General features: G+C 38.3%; 1 protein-coding gene across 1 annotated transcript in view; it reads left to right on the plus strand.

The window, feature by feature from the left end:
- SH3D19 (SH3 domain containing 19) overlaps positions 1–19,881 on the plus strand; it is a 179,849-nt gene that overhangs the window by 51,703 nt on the left and 108,265 nt on the right. Inside the window, exon 2 of the mRNA XM_081090939.1 lies at positions 19,597–19,636. Coding sequence (XP_080947065.1) covers positions 19,597–19,636 — 40 coding nt within the window. The remainder of the gene's footprint in view (positions 1–19,596; positions 19,637–19,881) is intronic.

Here is a 19,881-nt window from a genome sequence, read left to right on the forward strand (position 1 = left end):
TTGTGTACCAGGCCTCTAGTAAAAATATAATAATTCTTTCAGTTCACTTTATTCTTTTTTAAAAAAATTCACTCTGGCTCTGGCCAGTGTGGCTCAGTTGTTTGGAGCATCATCCCATACACCAAAAGGTCATGGGTTCAAGTCCCAGTCAGGGTACATACCCAGTTGCAGGTTTAATCCCTAGTCTGGTGAGTGTGCAGGAGGCAACCAACCAATGTTTCTCCTTACATCAGTGTTTCTCTCTCATCAATAAAATAACCAAATAATCCAATTAAAAATGGGCAGAAGATCTGAATATATATTTCTCCAAAGAAGACATACAGATGTCCAACAGACATATAAAAAAGATGCTCAACATCACTGATCATCAGAGAAATGCAAATTAAAACCACAATGAGATAATACCTCATACCTGGAAGAATGGCTATCATCAATAAATCAATAAACAACAAGTGTTGGTGAGGCTGTGAAGAAAAGGAAACCCTCATGTACTATTGGTGGGAATGCAACTTTTTGCAGCCACTATGGAAAACAGTATGGAGGTTCCTCAAAAAATTAAAAATGGAACTACTTTATGACCTAGCAATTCCACTTTCAGGAATATATCTGAAGAAATCCAAAACACTAATTTGAAAAGATATATGCACCCCTGTGGTCATTGTAACAATATTCAAGCTATGAAAGCAGCCTAAGTGCCATCAATAGATAAAGAAAGTGTGATACATAAATATGATGGAGTATTACTCAGCTATGAAATCTTATCATTTGCAACAGCATGGATGGACCTAGAGGATATTATGCTAAGTGGGATAAGTCAGACAAAGACAAATACCATATAATTTCACTTATATGTGGAATCTAAAGAACAAAATGAACAAACAACAAACAGAGACTCCTAGATATAGTGAACAAACTGAGGGTTACCAGATAGGGGAGTGAGGTTGGTGAAAAGGGTAAAAGAAGAAAGGAGTTACAAAATAATCACGGGGATATAAAGCACAGTATAGGAAATATGGTCAATAATACTGTAATAATTATGTATGGTGCTAGGTGGGTTAGAAGTATCAAGGGGATCACTTCATAAATTATATAATTGTCTAACCACTATGCTGTACACCTGAAAAAAAAATTATTAAATTTTATTCTGAGGGTACAGAAATTAATAACAAACAATATTGCAATAAAATTTAAACTTGCCTCACAATCTGTTAATTTTATATGAATTGGTTCTATCATCATATACCTGTATTCACACTCTGTCAAGCTTAGAAATTTAGTGTTAGCAGCCTAAGATTATCGATAGTACTAGGTAGTGAATTGGAGCTGTTCTCCCAGCTCAGCTATTTTGTCATGAGACACCCAAGTCAAAATCATCTATATTCTTAGGAATTTATAAGAGGGTGTTTAATATGCTTTTGTGGAGCTAAAGAAAACCACAGAGACATTCGGAAAGAATGTGAGGCCCTGAATTCATTCTCTAAACAACATACCATCTAATACTGAAATATAAGTGTGTCTTGTGATGAGTAGAATTCCTATACACTTACCCTGTAGTTCATCAAACGAGAGAGACCTCCAGACTTCTGATGTAGTGGAAAGAACAGGGACTTTGGGATTCCTCACATCCAGGATTGAAAATATATGCTCCCTTTTTATTTAACTAACTTCTCTGAGGCTTTGCTTTCTTATAATAAAATGGAAAAGACTTGCATCATGGGACTTCTGTGAAGATTAAATGGGAATGTATTAAGAATGCCTCTAATGTAGTAAACACTCATGAATAATAGCTGTCATGATTGTTCTGCTGATAGCCAAGTCTTGAATTCATCTCGGCTGTTTTCTGTCACCTGGGAACCACATAAGTGACTTCTTTGTGTAACTTCCTCTACTTCTTTGTGATAACTGTCTCTCCATCCCCCAAACCGTACATTTTATATTACATGAATATAAAGTTTTTACTAATTCTTCAACTCTGAAGTAGGACTTCAAAATGCTTTCACTCCAAGTTGAAATTATTTGAGGCCTTACATGGTAATGCCCAGTCTCTTTCTCTATGAATTATTGATAACTGCTCCCCATCCTGCCGTCCCAAAAGAAACACAAACAATACAAGGGCTTTTTAGCTCAGCTGATTTCTAATTTGCAGAGGTGTTGGAGAGGATCCACACCGGTATATTACTCAGTGATAGATACTTACATTATACCTGCTGTGTGTAAGGTACTCTGCCAGGCATTACAAGATATATAAAGGCCCTGTCTTGAAAAACCTGTAATAGTCGAAGCAACAAGACATACATAAAAAGAATTACAGTGTGAGGCAAAATGTGATGTGTGCCAACAGGTACTAGGCACTGTGTGTGTGAGGCATGGAGGGGGGCGGGGAGTGACCATTATTTCTCCCTGTGAAAAATCAAGTAAGGCTTCAGTGCAGAAATGGCAATGGCTCTCATGTCCCTTCTCACTCAAAGATCCTGTGTATCTTTATAACTGTGAAAATCAGAACGGAGCATTTACTTTATAGAGATTCTACACAGTTGAAAAATAGAATGAGACAGTTGGCATTCTTGTGTTCAGTAGTGCATGTGTTTTTTAAAAATATATGTTTTTTATTGATTTCAGAGAGGAAGAAAGAGAGAGAGAGAAACATCAATGATGAGAGAGAATCATTGATTGGTTGCCTTCTGCACGCCCCCTACTGGGGATCGAGCCTGCAACCCGGGCATGTGCCCTTGACTGGAATCGAACTTGGGATCCTTGTTTGTAGTCCGACCCTCTACCCACTGAGCCAAACCAGCTAGGACTTCAGTAGTGTTTTTAAGGTAGTTGTGTGGATGGAAGTTTGTAAATAAAGTGAAGAGGAAGAAGATGGGCGGACTTGAATTTGCCAGAAGCACTGTGTTGTTGTCCAGAGAATATGTTCTCTATCCCTAGGTAAGGTGATGCAGCAAGGGCTGGAGGTGGCTTTACCTTTTCTTAATTAAAAGAAAAAATTTTTTATCACTCTAGATTAGAGATCAAGACTGTCCCAGTGTGGATAAAAATCTCAGTTTGGAGACTCAGATTAGAAAAATCCTCATCCATATAAAAATGGTTTGCAGAGCCTTATATCAGATTGACATGCCTGGTATTAGAATAATGTGGCTTTCCCTTTGTTTCCTGCTTCTCCGCAGATGACAGAGTCTTGGTTACAGTGGTTTCTGATATTTGCTCATTTTGCAGAGCCAGATGTACAAAGTAAAACTTTATTTATATCTGTGAATTAATCAGAAATAAAGAGGAGACAATAAGAATGGGCATTTTGCTCTTTAAGGAAAAAAAAAATTTCTTTACCCTAACAGCTGAAAACGCAACCAGTGGTTAAATGTTATCTATCCTTTGGCACCAGAAATAACTATTTAAATCTTTGTTTTCTGGATTCTTATGAAAGAAATTCATAAGAATATGAATTTCTAAAATATGGAGGCTGATTTCAGTATTTTCATTCATCCTACTCGGAAAAGTCATTTTATTTAGACTTCTTGAATCTCAAAAAATGACTCCCAGGGCTTAGTATGCACAGGATGAATAGGGATGAGGAAAGAATTCAAGGAATGGGCTTCAAGGAGTGGGAGAGACCCACTCCTTGGCACAGTTTTTCATCCTGAAGGAACTGCCTCTGTCTGCCTTTTAGTTCTCTTTCTCCCGTCTGCTGCTTATTTTTAGTGCTTATTTATCACTTTTGTCAGAAGCTGCATTGGGAAAAGTTTTCTTTGTAACTTTTGGTATAAAAAGGCTGGAAAGGGAAAGAGGCTGGAGCCATTGGATAAGGGAAGTTTGGGAAGTTATTTATGAGTACATTCCTGTCTTGACCAGTGATAAACAAGAAAAAAAATCTTACAGAAGTAAAAACTCCATATTGGACAAAGGACAATTAATCTTTTAGATAATTCTACTCACAGTATTATGAACTCTACATATATTCTGTATCACTGATATTATCCTAATAATAGAAAACATTTGTTGAATACTTATCATAGTCAGCAACCTTACTACCCCTTCAGGTGCATTTCTTCTCTTAATCATCACCTTCATTCAACTTGAGATGGGTACTATTATCCCTTTTTACAGATATAAATACTGGGGCTTACAGAGGTTAAATGTCTTACTAAGGTCATTCAGGTAATAAATAGTGAAGCAAGAACTCAAAAGAAGCCTGTCTGACTTAGAGTTCTTGCTCTTAACATCCATCTAAGTTGTCATACTGAAATACTTACGAATTTCCCATTATGGGTCTGACCCAGTAGTAGATACCTGGAGACACTAAGTGCTTGCCTTCTTTGTGAAACCTTGTAATTCTGAAATACACAAATTAACTCAAACAACCCAAATTCAAAGATAAGTAATAGGATTAAAGAAAGGACACGTTTAATATAATCTTAAAAGATCAGGGTTTGACCTGATTGGATTGGAAGGGAGATTCTTTTGACCTTAATTCCTACTTCTGATTGTGTTTGGATCTTGTGCCTGGCCCTGCACCAGGAGGACTTCAGTTCATTAGAGAAGTGTCACCAATGCAACAGGCATGGTGCGGGAGATGGAGATGACAAACACCAAGCTCTGTATAAAGAACCTTGGTTTCCCAGGGGAGTGGATGGAGGTAATGCAATATAACATTGTTCATGCTGAGGTACAAGATGTCCAGTCTGATTTTGTAAGACATGGTTCATCCTACAAAGCTAAATTTTGTTAATTACAAAATTTCTCAGAGCCTTTAAGATACTAATATGCTTTCTGACCATCCAAGCGGTTATTATAATTTGGGAAACACTGAAAGCAATCCCTGTTATTGGGTCACTCTTGTCAATGTAAGAAACGCCCAAACCTATAAGAATTTTTATGAATTTATATGAGCCAAACTGATGACAATTGCCAGGAAGCAAAATCTCAACAGATTGAGAGAATGCTCCAGCCCTAGCCAGTTTGGCTCAATGGATAGAGCAATGGATAGAGCATTGGCCCTCGGACTGAAGGGTCCCGGGTTCAATTCCAGTAAAGGGCATGTACCTTGGTTGCGGGCTTGATTCCTAGTACGGAGCATACAGGAGGCAGCTAATTGATGATTCTCTCTCATCAATGTTTCTATCTCTCTATCTCTCTTTTCCTCTCTCTAAAATAAAATCAATAAAAAATATTTTTTAAAAATCTTATGGGCCGAAACCGGTTTGGCTCAGTGGATGGAGCATCGGCCTGCGGACTGAAGGGTCCGGGTTCGATTCTGGTCGGGGGCGTGTGCCTTGGTTGCGGGCATATCCCTGGTGGGAGATGTGCGGGAGGCAGCTGATCGATGTTTCTCTCTCATCAATGTTTCTGGCTCTCTGTCTCTCTCCCTTCCTCTCTGTAAAAAATCAATAAAATATATATTAAAAAAAAAATCTTATGGGAGAGAGAGAGAGAGTGTGTGTGTGTGTGTGTGTGTGTGTATGTTCCAGAGAAGGTAGTTTTGCACCTTAATTTATACATGAGAATCAAAAGAGGAGGCATATAGAGGGTTATATAAAAGTCATTTATGATAGATTAGGGAGGTGGAAGAAAGCAAAGTGGGGAAATCCCTGGGATTGGATAAGAAGTAAAATGAAAAGAAAAATATTTCTGCCTTGGCTGGCTGCTCGGTGATTAGAGTGTTGGCCCAAGCATGGAAGGGTCTCGGGTTCGATCCCAGGTCGGGCATATGTCTCTCTCACATTGATGTTTCTCTCTCTCCCCTCCCTTCCCTTCCACTCTCTCTAAAAATCAATGGAAAAAGGAACAAAACAAAAAAAGGAGACAAATACTTCTTTTATATTGGTGGGTATAGGATAGTTAACAATGGACATTTACAGCACAAAAAGATGGTATTCAGGAACAAGACAACAATGAGAGGTTCTGTGTGGTCTGGCTCTGGTGGGAGACTGTCCCTGAGGGGTCTGGAAACAGGGATTATGCAAGTATTCCAAAAGTATGTTATCTTAGATGCAAAAAAGACAATAGGTTCAGGTAAGGTAAAGATTGACCTTTGTCAAGAAAGATTATGGCCTAGGACTTGACTAACCGCCATGATTTCTTTAGTTAAGAAGTTTTATGTTCAGACCGTCCAATGTGATTGCTTTCAGTCTGCTAGTAAGTTTGTAAGGCCACCAGGCAGGCCTCCCCTGAGCTTGTCAGGTTTAGTATATGGCCTCCTTTTCATCCACACTTTCTTAGGTTACCTTTCTTATAGCATATCTTATTCCAGGTAAAATGTATGACTCCTTTAGAAAAAGCTGTGGGAATGGCCTATATTTTGAATATAGACCTAATATTTTTAATTTGGCAGGAATTGGGTTTATATTTAACTAAAAGATCTTTTTATCCTTCCTTAAATCGTAAGTTTCATGTGATGAAAAAGTAAGATTTTGTAACAAAAAGAGGTATGAAAGCAATTATTAAGAGAATCATTAGGTAGCTTGAGGTAAGAAGGGTTAATGGCGACCTGTCCTAATCCTGCTTCTGCTCCCCTCACTGCCTTGCTTCCCACAACTTGAGTGGCCTGATGAAATGTCCATCTTCCTAAGCCTCTACCAAGTTCATCTTGGAGTGAAAAGGGGCAATACAGATGGTGGCTCGGATTTTGCATTTCTGAAACTACTAACATAAAAAAACCCAAGTCATAAAAAGCCTGATTCAATAGTTAGTTGAACTCAGCAATCAAAACGATTCACCTGAACTATCTGAAAGAATTATTAAAAAGAACTAGCAGCCCATTATTAAATAGCTGATTCTTCTTTCAATTCAAATGTGCTGGTTTTTTCCCTCCAAAGTGTGGTGTGATTTGATGAGAGCTACTTAGAGATAAAAGACTAGACCAAATGTGGATTGTTTTACAACAAAGGTGACTCTTAAATTACTACTGTGTTTATAAAAAGTAAATTATGTATGGGAATTCTTAGGAAGACATATTGTCCAGCAATATCAGATATAACAATGAACCTACTACAGCCCAAAGGATGCAGGGCAGTAAAGGGATTGGCAGGGCATTGGAATAACCATTATCAACAAACATTTACAGAGGGCTGATTGTGAGTAGAGTCTAAGACAGGTTGCCTTCCTCAGACACACTGATTAGATATAAGTGGACAGACACATGCCTAAAATCTTGAATAATAATACACACTATTGTGTGCTGTCAAGTGAGTGGTAAAGTAGTATGAGATTTCAGATAGGATGTGGTAGGCAGAACAAAGCCTCCCCCTCAAAGATGCCTGAGTCCTAATCCCTAGAATCTGTGACTGTGTTATATTGCATGGAAAGGAGGAACTAAGGTTGCTAATCAACTGACCTTGACATAAACATTATTTTGGATTATCCTGGGGACCCAATGTAATCATAAGTGTCCTTTAAAGTAGAAGAGGAGGCCCTAGCTGGTTTGACTCAATAGATAGAGCGTAGGCCTGTGGACTGAAGGCTCCCAGGTTTGATTCCAGTCAAGGGCAGATGCCCAGGTTGTGGGTTTGATCCCCACCCAGTAGGGGGTACACAGGAGGCAGCCGATCAATGATTCTCTCTAATCATTGATGTTTCTATCTCTCTCTTCCCCCTTCCTTCCTCTCTGAAATAAATAAAAATATATTTAAAAAAATAAAGTAGAAGAGGAGGTCAGCCAGATTTAAAGATGTTCCATTGTTGGAAGAAGGAGCTACAGGCAAGGAATGCAGGTGACCTTGAGAAGTTGGAAAAGGCAGGAAACGTATTCTCTCCTAGAGCCTCCAGAAAGAATGTTGCTCTGTAGACACCTTGATTTTAGCCCAGTTGAGACCTGTTTTGACCCTGGCCTCTAGAATTGCAAGATAATAAATTTTTGTTGTTTTAAGCCGTAGTTTGTGGTAAGCAATAGGAAATTAGTATAAGGATGCTGAAGAGAAAGAGGAGTCAGGGACAGTTTCAGGAAGAAGGTGGTTCTTGAACTAGACATTAGTGATAGTAAGAGTAATAGTAACAATTAAAATAAAAAGCTCTTTATATCCTTTAATCCATTATCCTCACAAAAACTCTATAAAGATAATATTCTTCCCCATTTTGCAGATGAGAAAACTGAGGTTAAAAGAGATTAAGTAAATTGTATAATCATTTCAGTGTAGTACTAGTCACAACAACTAGTTAATAGCTAGCCTTTTAATGACATAATGGAAGCTGACATTTTTGAGCACTCACTGTGCACAGGCAAGTTGCTAAGGATGTCCCTGTCAGTATCTCATGTAATCCTCTCAGAATCTCTGGCATGTAGTGATTTGTAAGTTTTCTGAGGCATGGGTTTATCTGGCTGAATTGGAGGGAAAGGGTCTGGAACCAGAAAATCCAGTCAAGACACAACAGCACAGACAAGTGCTGATCAGAACCTAAAGTGCAGGTAAAGATAGTGGGTATGAGGAGGAGAAAATGGGTTCCACAAACTGTTTCTTTATTGAAACATAACTCCTGTATTGAAGAAACTTTGCTTCTATCTCTAGTATCTCCTCCCTGTGTGATGAGGGTGCTGCATTTTAATGAGTTTAGGCACTTTATAATTGGAATTAATGAAAGGTATCAGTATTGACAGTGCTATAGACCAAGCTTTCCACTTACCCTCAAGTGTGGGCAGAGGGAATGTACACTTCTCTGTATTATGCCTCATTTCTCTCCTGTGGTGGTAACTCACAGAAATTGTCTTTAATTTCTTGGTGTTTTAAATCAAAAGGGATAGCGCTAACAACAATAAATATATTTATTGAAAACCTGCCATATAAAAGAGCAATGTACTAGTCACTGTGAGAGTCTCAAAAGTGACTGAAAATCAGTTTGGAAACCCATCTGAGCAAGGATGATGAAATGGAATTAGAAAGGGGAGGTGATTAGGTATTGCTCGGTGTCGGTAATATTAGCTTCTTTTCAAGTAGACATAGGTTTGCAATTTTTTCTGCCTAAATATAAGAACCAATTAAATATTTTAGAAAAGCTTCTGAAATTTTGGCCTCAGTTAAAATTCCATCTACATTCTATTTGATCCAGTTTTGTTATCTTTTAAAGAGTCATCAAAATAAGAGTCTGGAAACCTGGATATCTTTTGTCTTGTAATGGACGAATTCATTGGTTTATTTATTCTGCTTATTATAGGTAAAGAGGTAATGTCAGGGCCAGCCTGACAGGGTTGAGCCGGGCTGAGGCAGGGAGGTGGGAATTGAGAAAAGAAAGAAAGACAGGAAAGCGGGGTCGGGAGGACCCCAGTTCTCTTGATGAACTGAAGCGAGTTTATTAGCTATACAATCCTATTTATACACAACACACTGAATCGGAGGTCTGTCAAGAGGAATGTATTCTTTGTTCCTCTTAATCTCTAAGGGAGAGATACAGCAGAAGGACAAGTTCTCAGTACAGCATATCTCAGTAAATAATTACAGACTTCTGGGCAAGCTATGAAAGGCTGTTCTCATTCTACAAATGTTACTCCCATTCTACTGATAATCGCCATCCACACAAGTCTGGGAAAACTGTGTGGGTAAGGGTCCCAGCCTTGCTAGCCCCTGCAGGTGCAAGGACCTTGCCAGCTTACATCTGGCCCCCAACAGATCCCCCTTCTTTGTTTTTTAGGCGAAGATCGTGTTTCAGTGTCCGACAGTTTTTTACGAGTACAGGTCAGCAGTAATATTTCAGTTCTGGATGGTGCACAAATGGTGGCAATGCAGGTCCGACCCTCTCTGGTTTGGTCCTGGGCAACCTGCAGCGACGCACAGCTGCTGACTGCTAGCATGATAAGGCGTCTTCACCATCTTTATTTCTGGACTGCTTCTCTTCTCGTTGTCTCACGGGGCCACTGCTATTCTGTGGCTGGAGCAGTCCTGATAATTCCTCTCTGTTGCAGGAATCCACATGGTCTTGGAGTTGTTTTCTGAAAATATACAAATGTATTCTCGACCAAAGGTTAATAAAGGAATCATATCTATAATTTAGACTTGGGATTCTTTTAATTTTTGTCCGAACGATTATCCTTTGGCTATTTTGACACCACGTATGTTTTTCATGGGTGTCTTGCTATTAGCATTATAAATGAAAAAATTAATTTTCAAGTAAAAATATTAAAGCAATTAAGGCATTTACTTAACAGGTTTTCATTTACTTAACAGGTTATTATTCCACTATCCCTCCTTTTTTATTTTTTAATATTAGGAGGTTTTTGGAAATTATATAATGTAGTCTAGATAACTTTAAATTTTAATTTTTGTATAAAAATATGACTGCTTTAGGTTTATAGTATGTTAAGCAATTTGTCCATGAAATGAAAATTTTGGTTAATACTTTTTGAATAATTACTTATATTAATTAGTAAAATTTAATTAATCTGAAAACTTGACTACTATTTTACTGTTAAATTTAATAATCTAATAACAATCTTAGTTTACACTGTAAATATTAATGGAAAGGATTATTTTGCATCCTTGAAAAGGCTCTGAGCATTCCTGGTGTTAAGCTAGATTTATATATAGGGTAGCTGCTGTTAGCTAAGTCTCTGTTATCTGGGTATTGATCTCGGCTGGGCTAAGTCTCTTTCTGTTACCTGGGTCCCGATCTGAGCTGGGCATGGGAAGCGCAGCAGCCATGGGGGCAGGAGACCTCCCTCAGAAGGGGCAAGTGTTCAAGCCCCTGCATAGTTGGGGTGGTGAGGATCTCTGCCCCACCTCTGTTGACCCCCAAGTTCTCCCCTGAGGCCCCCTGCGACTGTGCCTGTCTTAGGTTGCCCCTCCCAGAGGGGTCTTACCCGTCGTTGACTAACCAGCCATCCTCCGGGGCCAAGCAGGGTGATGTGAGGTTTAGTTTTGTCTCCTTGGTAGCGTATGCCCCTGTGGCCTCCATGCCCAGTAACTGCCTTTGGATCCCCTCGCCTGCTGGCAGGGCCCTGGCATTGATCATGGGGAACCCAGGTTTCTTCTCTAGAGAGGGCCCAGCTTACGCCATTGGGCAAGAGACAGATCCATGGTACCAGCCACCATGAGGCTTCAACCTCAGTATGAACAGAGAGCTTAGGTAACAGCTGTGGACAATTGGAAGAGGGACCCCCTTGGCAAAAAGGGCAAGAGAGGTCAATATAGAATGCTTAAGTGCCTTCCCAGGCGGCCTTCCACACAGTGGAAGGGATAAAATCCTTTTATGTTTTCATTAAATTCCTGCCAAACAATTAGTTTGTAAGCTTGTTTGGAATAAATGTTAATATGCTATTGTAAAATATTAAAAATTATTAATGAGCTTTTGTTATTTTAAATTATATCTTAAAATTCTACTGCTGTATTTTAAGAAATATTAAATAAGATAACGTGTTTTGCCCTTTCTTAGAGGCAAAAACTTAAAATATATATTTATTAATATTTATCTGATAAAGCTTTTTATGTGATTTCAAGAATATTAGATTGGCTTTATTAAAAAATCTTTTAAGAAAAGAGAATAAACTTTTGAAAACATTTCAGGGCCCATGAAATGTCCCAAAGTCATTCCTTGATTATATTTTTGAAATCTAACTTAAAAAACTATTAAATATATATGTGTATTTATAATTTAAAGATTATATACCTTTTATAATTATTAAGAGATATCAATTAAATTAAAACTGATCTTTGTATTTAAAAATTTTGGTTGGGATTATAGAATTTATTCTCTTTTTTCAATTAGATAAATGTTGAAATTTTATTATAATTATATGATTTCTCCCAATTTATGTAACCAGAACTTTAGACTCTTAGCTGGCAAGTTAAATATTTAGTATTTCTTAATCAGTAACATTTTTAAGAATAAACTTCAAAAATACATGACATAATCAAATAGATTTAATTCTGTCCTCTAGATTTTTTGTGAGGGACATTTAGATTAATATTTTAGCATTTTGTTATTTCATAATATTTAATTTAATTTAGTAAACTCCTAAGCCTTGGGGTGCCAGTCACTGAAAACAGGTAACCATTAAAATGCAAATTAGTTACATTCTTTCTACCAAGGATGGGAAACTGGGAAGCAAGCCTCTTTTTTAAAGTTGTCACTGGCAGGAAATTTTTGGCCTACCTGCTCTGTTGGGGGAAGGGAGGCTAGCCCTTCCTCTATTAGAAACTGCTTTGGGAAGCCAGCCTTAATTAAAGGGCGTAGCCGTCTTTTACCTGGGCTACTTAGATTTTTATAATTAATATATTTTAATAATTCTTGAGATTTAAATTCAATTTATTATTTTAAGGCATATTCTTTAGTAAATTCTTTTAATAGAGACAATTTTACTAACTTTCCTTTTTGGCCTTGAAATTAACCTTTTAATATTCTTTATTAGTATTTAAAAACTGTTCTTTATCATGGAAATGCCAATCCTGCTGCTAGAATCTAGCCAGCATCCTTTTTTTCTTTGGGTTAAATTTTGCTATTTTTATTAGGAAATAATCAGTCTTGGGTTTTATTTTGTATATTTGTAAAGAGATTTCAGCTCAAAACTCTATCTAAATGTCCAAAATCGGACGATGCGCGCCTTAGTTCTAAGCCAGTTTTCTCTTTACACGTGTACAGAAATCCCAGACGTATTTTTAAATTTCAGATCTGGTGGCATTTGCTGTAGCTGTATCGGAAATGCAAGGAAATCATCATTTCTTCTCTATGTGGGAGGTTTTAAATCTAATGATATTTTGTTTATTTCAGTAGGCAAGGGCAGCACCCAGGGCAGACAGCATGTCTTATCCTATGGATCCAAGGCCCAGCCCGGCACTCCCGGGGGCTGCTCGGAATAGCTCTTGTATCTATTTTGCTCTCTGGAGCGGGCTGGGTGCTGTGCAGCCTGCTGGCCTTGAGACGGCACAGGGACAGGAGGGTAAATAGACAATGTCCCTGTTATTTGCCGTGGCTGGGCTGGCCCCTTTTGGTAGTTTCCCGACTGGTGTTGAGGCAAAGAATTTCCCTGGATATCTGTTTTAGATTTACACTCATTTGCCCAATGTTTTCCTTTTTTACATTTAGGGCATAGTCCAGGTTGCTTGGGATCTCTGCCATTTCCTTTATTAACCCCTTTATTAGAAGGACACTGTTTTGCTATGTGTCCTGTTCCTCCACAAGTGTAACACTTGTATGTTTGACTTTTCCCTGTGCTAAATTGTTGCTGAAGAATTCCTTCAATGGTGGTTCCCTTTAATGCAGCTGCAATGGCAACTCCTTGTATATATGAGGGACCAATATCTGCGCAGATGCGGGTATAATCTGAGAGAGTCCCCTGTCTTTGATAGGGCCGCAGTGCAGCTTGGCAGGCAGTGTTGGCGTTTTCATATGCCAACTGTTTAACTATCAACATGCCAGCCTCTCCATCCACCACTACTCGGCCAACAGCCTGTAATAGCCGAGAGACAAAATCCTGGTACTTTTCATCTGGCCCTTGAATAATTTTTGAGAGCTCCTCTGTTTTCTGACCAGAGGTGGGTAACTTTTTCCAGGCTCTAATTCCAGCTCCATTAATCTGTCCATAAGCTTCCTGGGGGTATTGAATTTGATTGTGGGTATCAGCATAGACTCCTTCCCCTACCAGCATTTCATAAGAAATATTAATCTGGGCAGCTCGATTACGAGAAGCTTGTTCCTTAGCCTTTTCATCATATTCTGATTTCCACAAGAGATAATCCCCTCCTGATAAACAAGCCTTGGCAATAGCTCTCCAATCATTAGGTGGGAGAGCCTCTGAGGCCATAGTTTCCAAGATGGTTAAAGTATAAGGGGAAGTAGGCCCATATTGAGCACAGGCTGTTTTTAACTCTTTTAAAGTTTTAAAAGGAAGCGGGTCATAAGCACGCTCACGCTGGCCCATGTGAGGATTCACCCGTTCCATAACAGGGAAGGCGTGAATGCCCAATTCCTCACCACACTTTCGTGCCTCCTGCAAGGCCATCTGAAGAGGGGAAAGTGGAACTGGTGCTGCATAAGGCAGCAGAGAGAGGCGGGAACGGCCCCCGCGGCTTCTCTTTTTCTTGCCAAGAAGCTTTAATGTTTCTAAAAAGGATTCCAACACATCCTCTATATCACTACCCTCTTCAGTTCCAGCAGAAAAACATTCTTCCTCCTCTTTTGCCTGAACAATACCTGTATTATCATTATGACAAAGAGCAGCATCTTCCTCAAAATCCTCCTCATCTTGAGGAGTTAAATTGTCTTTAAAAGTTACATTATTTCTTTTTAATATACTGTCTTTTTTAGACCCCTGTTTTGTGCTATCACGCTGCTTCTCCTTTTTTTCTGGCTTAAGAGACGGTTGATTATGGTCATGCCTGGGATCTAAATAATCCCGTATTAAATTGGATAAGGAAATGCAGACCTCCTGAATGAATTTTAAAAATTTTTCTACTTGCTTGTCATTAACCTTAGTTCCTCTACTATTGAACATAAACTTTAACATTTGCCCATAAAAGGCATTTTCTCTAGATTCTAATTGCCCCATGCTTTACTCCCGATTATCAAAAAATTGCTCCTCCGTTACCTTAATGAGTGCACTCTTTATCCGGAGGAGATCCTCACGTCGTCTCTCCAAGCCCGACGGAGTTCCTCACCTTCTTTTTCCCAGTTCCTCAGTCCCTTAGCTCGGGCGCCAGAACTGTCAGGGCCAGCCTGACAGGGTTGAGCCGGGCTGAGGCAGGGAGGTGGGAATTGAGAAAAGAAAGAAAGACAGGAAAGCGGGGTCGGGAGGACCCCAGTTCTCTTGATGAACTGAAGCGAGTTTATTAGCTATACAATCCTATTTATACACAACACACTGAATCGGAGGTCTGTCAAGAGGAATGTGTTCTTTGTTCCTCTTAATCTCTAAGGGAGAGATACAGCAGAAGGACAAGTTCTCAGTACAGCATATCTCAGTAAATAGTTATAGACGTCTTGGCAAGCTATGAAAGGCTGTTCTCATTCTACAAATGTTACTCCCATTCTACTGATAATCGCCATCCACACAAGTCTGGGAAAACTGTGTGGGTAAGGGTCCCAGCCTTGCTAGCCCCTGCAGGTGCAAGGACCTTGCCAGCTTACATCTGGCCCCCAACAAGGTAATGATATTATAGCTGCAAATAATTCCTTTTCAGATTATGTGGATCCTTTAGCTAATACTGAATGGTGTAAAACATTACTGTAGGATTGATCCATTTTTAAAAAATTAATATACTGTATTTACAGACGGTCCTCAGGTTACGTCGGACTCGACGTACGTCGTTTCATGGTTATGTCGCCGTCTCCCATTTATTTATTAAAAAAAAAAAGTTCCGTCATTTCGACGTATGTACATATGTGCTTTATGTTTTTTTGTTATTTATTTACCACAAGTAAAGGTCAGGAGTTGTTATCTTTCTTTTACATTTTTTTTACTGTTTCACTTCATTACTGCTGTGTATGTGCTCCATGTGAGTGACGTAGGTGCATATGTAGGTGGGTTCCGACTTATGGCGAAAATCACGTTACATCACGCCGTAGGAACGGATCTCCGACGTAACCTGAGGACCTACTGTACACCCAAGCTGGAATTTGAGAGTGATGCTTGAGGATGTGATGCAGAATCCCCTCATAGATAATTCTTATTCTAAAGAGAGATTTCAGTACTCCAATTTGTACATGACAGATTCCGTTATACCACTTTGTACTCTATTGCAAGTGTGTCTGGGTGTATTCATTCATGTAGACTGAGTCTTCCCACTAATTTCAAAGAACAATTTGGGACCTTTCACTGCCAACTTAAATTATCAGTGTAAGTTCTTACCCAATGGAGTTTGATTTTCTCTTCAGTTAAGACTTAACTGTTAAGTGATCAAAGCCAAATCATTAAAGCCTATGTGTCGTACAATAGATTCTCAGAAGTTCTGAGTTGGCCATTCTTCTTAGTTTTAATCAAAGCAAAAAATAGCATTTGCATTTTTGTCATCTTCATTTCCAAGTGTTTGTCATATTATTCAATTCAGAGTCACCCTGAGTGGTTACACATCAGTAGAATCTGTCTAACCATTCTCAAAAAGCTGTCTCTGCCAGAACAGGGGCCCATTTCTATATTAAGTGGCATACCACCTAAATGCATAAACATTAGAATCATGTATGACCAGACTACTTAGAACCAGAAGTCATCATGGCAGGAAAATTTGGGTAATGTGGCATTCTCGCACATAATCACTGACTCAGTGCAGCTTCCTGCCACTCTCCTGATTCTCAGTCCCTTTGGTGTACTGTGGGTTTCCTCACTGCCTCCTTTACCTCTCCTCACATATGCACACATACAATCACCACCAACACCTTTATACCTGTTCTGCCTTATTTTCTGCCTTTGTTCTACTTGCAGGGTATTCTTCCATTTCCTCAATTAGCTTTATTAACCAGGAGACATGGATGAGTAGGGATAGGGAATGCAAGTACTCTCATGCCCTGTTTGTATGTGTCTGTGACATACATATAGCTGCAAAAACCAACAGACTTTTACATGGCCATCCAGCCATGCTGACCTTCACATTGAGATTGTACTGCTGATCTTTGACCTAAATCATTATGCTCAGCTTGGTGGGCCTATGGAGTTAGTGCATTGTCCACAGTAAATGTGCAGGATTTGGCAACTAAATATTAGAATTAGAGCAGGAGCAGGGGGAGCTGGAGGTAGATGAGGGCATAGAGGGGATAAATGGTGATGAGGAAAGAAGTTTCTTGCAAAAAAAAATTAAATATAGAGCTAAAATATTTTGTGTAGAAATGGTGAGACTTTGGGCTAGTGTGTTTATTTATATAATTTCCAAGTATGTAGAAGTTCAGGAAGCCTTTGGAAGTATATTTTCTTCTAATTATTTAAAAATTAGAAACACTGAATTAAAAACGGGAAGGGGAATGTGCCAAAAAGTATTTGATTTGAAATAAATAAGATCCATATGCTTACAACACTGCACAGAGCAAGATGAAATTTCCATGTTTGCTATAGGTCAGTTATCATTTTACTTCGGGGATTTTATCCAAATGTTTTGTTGTGTTTTTGTTTTGTTTTTTACCATCGGCAAGACCCAGATCTTGAATCTGTCCTCAGTGCTTTGTTTTGTTCAGTCTTGTCTTTTGGACCAAAATAACAACCACATATTATTTTGCCAGAAATTCAGCATTACCACTAGTGTGTTTCTTGACAATTACACAATATTCTTGGCTGTCATAAAAATTACTTTGCTTAAAATTAGTATATAAAAATATGTGTAGACACAGGCACACAACATACACACACTACATATTTATATGTATTCAAGCTAAAAGATGGCTTATGGCAAAATTTGAAGTCTAATTATTTGTATACTTTGAGAAAAAAGATCACATCAAAAACATGTATTTTAATTTGTTTTCCATTGTTAAGAGGTGGAGGATGGGAGTATTGTAAGATAATTTATATGAGATTTAGGAGTAATAGGTTACAAACACTGTGTATGCATATTTACATATAAATGTAACACATATAACACTGAGTGAATTTGAGAGGAAATGTTTAAAATGTCCTTCAACAGATTATCAACTTATTTTCTTGGACTTTAATTACTAGCTCCATAGAGAAGTACTGTGGGGAGGCATTTGTAGTTTCTTAATTCAGGAAGTATAAAATGTCATAAACTTTCCTGTTTTTAACCAAGAATGAAGGAGAGCTACGAGCCATTTGCTTCCTGAGTGGCCGCATTCCAGCTGTGCAGACTGGTCATAGCACATCTGCCAATCAGAACAGGCCCTTCAGGGAAGCCCTCAGATGCTGAGTCTTGTTTACACGCACTGTGACTCTGTTTCTCCCCTCCTCTTGTGTGCTGTACCACTAGGAAGATTTGGGGGGCGGGGGGAGTTTGGGATTGAATGCCTGAGTAAACTGTAGGAAACTAGGATCACAGCCACAACAAATGGTATTACGGGCAGACTTTGAGCTCATCGTTAGCCACAGGTAAGAGCTGTTGCTTTGTTATCTGATCTGCACCCAGTTTCTAGCTTTACTTTGAGACATTATACTTTACTTTCGTTAGCAAAACTAGCAAGCTAACAGCTGAAGAGGAATGATTAAAAATATGGTTAAAATGTGTGCTGTATTTCTGTGACTAAATTTTTAATATTCAACAGTGAAAAACCCTGGTATTTTTATTTAAGGGCAGGTTAAATTAAAACAAAAGTTTTAAAAGTGGCAGTGACACTAAGTCAAGAGAAATTGGAGCCAGAAGCATATTAACAGTGTGCATTTGGGAGAGCATTATATCTAAACAAACATGTTTTATTACGAGTCTTCCTCCTTATTAGTCTTTCAGACAACAGTATTTTCCTGTGTACTGACTTTTTGGTTTAGAAAACATTTCTTAATTATCATGAGCCATTCAGAAAGAATCGATATATACATTTAACTATGTAAATCTGATTCCTTTTCTTACATAATTCTCTCCAGAAGTTTTATAGTATATTCTCATTATCTTTATGCTGCTCCACCAGCAATAAAATTAAAGGGAACAAAAGAATTCCTGTCTACTCTTTCTTTTAGGGTTAAATTTTATTATGTTAGTAATACTTTAGAAGATACTTTAGAAAACTATATTTTGACAACATTGCATAGGATTTTATTGTGGCTTACACTTTACTTTCTGTTGTTAGTTTTCCCTTAACACTGATCTTATTTATTTTTGAGCATGTATTGAAAAAAAAAGTTATTCAGTGTAGAAAAAGACAACCTGTGGGTTTTGTGGTTCTTTATCTTATGTATAATAGTCTTAAAGATGATTGATAACAGTTTACAGCATCCCAAAGAGGCAGTTTTTGAAAACTTTAAGCAGTCAGCTTTTGTCTCTTACTCTCAAGCAGGGTTTCTCAACCTTAGCACAGTTGACATTTTGATGAGATGATTCTTTGTTGTAGGGTGCATTATAGAAAGTTTAGCAGCATCCCTGATCTGTACCCACTAGATGCTAGCTGTGACAATAAAAAAAAATGTCTCCAGACATTGCCAAATGTTCTCTGGAGGATGGACTGTGAAATTGCCCCTGGTTAAAAACCACTGCCCTAAAGCACATTAGACTTAATTATCTTTCAAACATTGAAATCCAACTTGCTCTGGGTGATAGAGAGTTAAGGATGAGGTTGTACTGGTCTTAGTGTATTTGCAGATGTTGCTGTAGCTGACTGCTGGTTTTTTCCCCTCCTCATCCTGTTAGAAGTTTTTGCCAACCATGATTCATGGAATGATTTTTTGGAGCTGAGTAATTTGTGGTTTTTCAATTTCCTTACTTTCTTTTAGCTAAATTTGTTTTGGTTTTTTGCAAAGTGTTTAAAACAGCAAAGATCTTTGAAATGAAATAATACACGTAATGATATATTTTCCAAGTAGACAGTTTTAAACAACCATGAAAACTGTATATGCTTGTCTTTCTCTGTGTCCTTTCTACCTCTTCTGTCAGACAAACCCTCTTAACTCTGATGAACAGCCTTACACCGAAGAAGACACAGCAACCTTTGAGCAGTTCTTATGAAATATAATGGTATGGGAGCTGGTATTTAAGAACTTTTCCAGGGCTTCTAAAGAGCATTTTGACATGTAACTATCTTCTTACTTTACAGATCGCAACGAACGAAATAAACCAGAGCATCGTTCTTCAAGGTATGAACTTAAAATATTTAATAATTCTGCATAAAGCTCTCATTTGAAAAATATTGTTTGGAAACAATGCATGTATTCCTTTTAGAGTTACTGTATATTTGAATTTTCTACGCCATTAAAGATGCTTTACAGGGAAATTTCTCTGAACAAAATCTATAATAATAAAAGTGTAATTTGCTAATTAGACCAGATATCCTTCCGGATGAAGCCAGGGCTGCGAGGGAAACCCAGGTCCCGGGTGCCTG

Source organism: Myotis nattereri (genome assembly GCF_964212035.1).
Source record: "Myotis nattereri genome assembly, chromosome: 5".
In the NCBI taxonomy this organism is placed as follows: domain Eukaryota; kingdom Metazoa; phylum Chordata; class Mammalia; order Chiroptera; family Vespertilionidae; genus Myotis; species Myotis nattereri.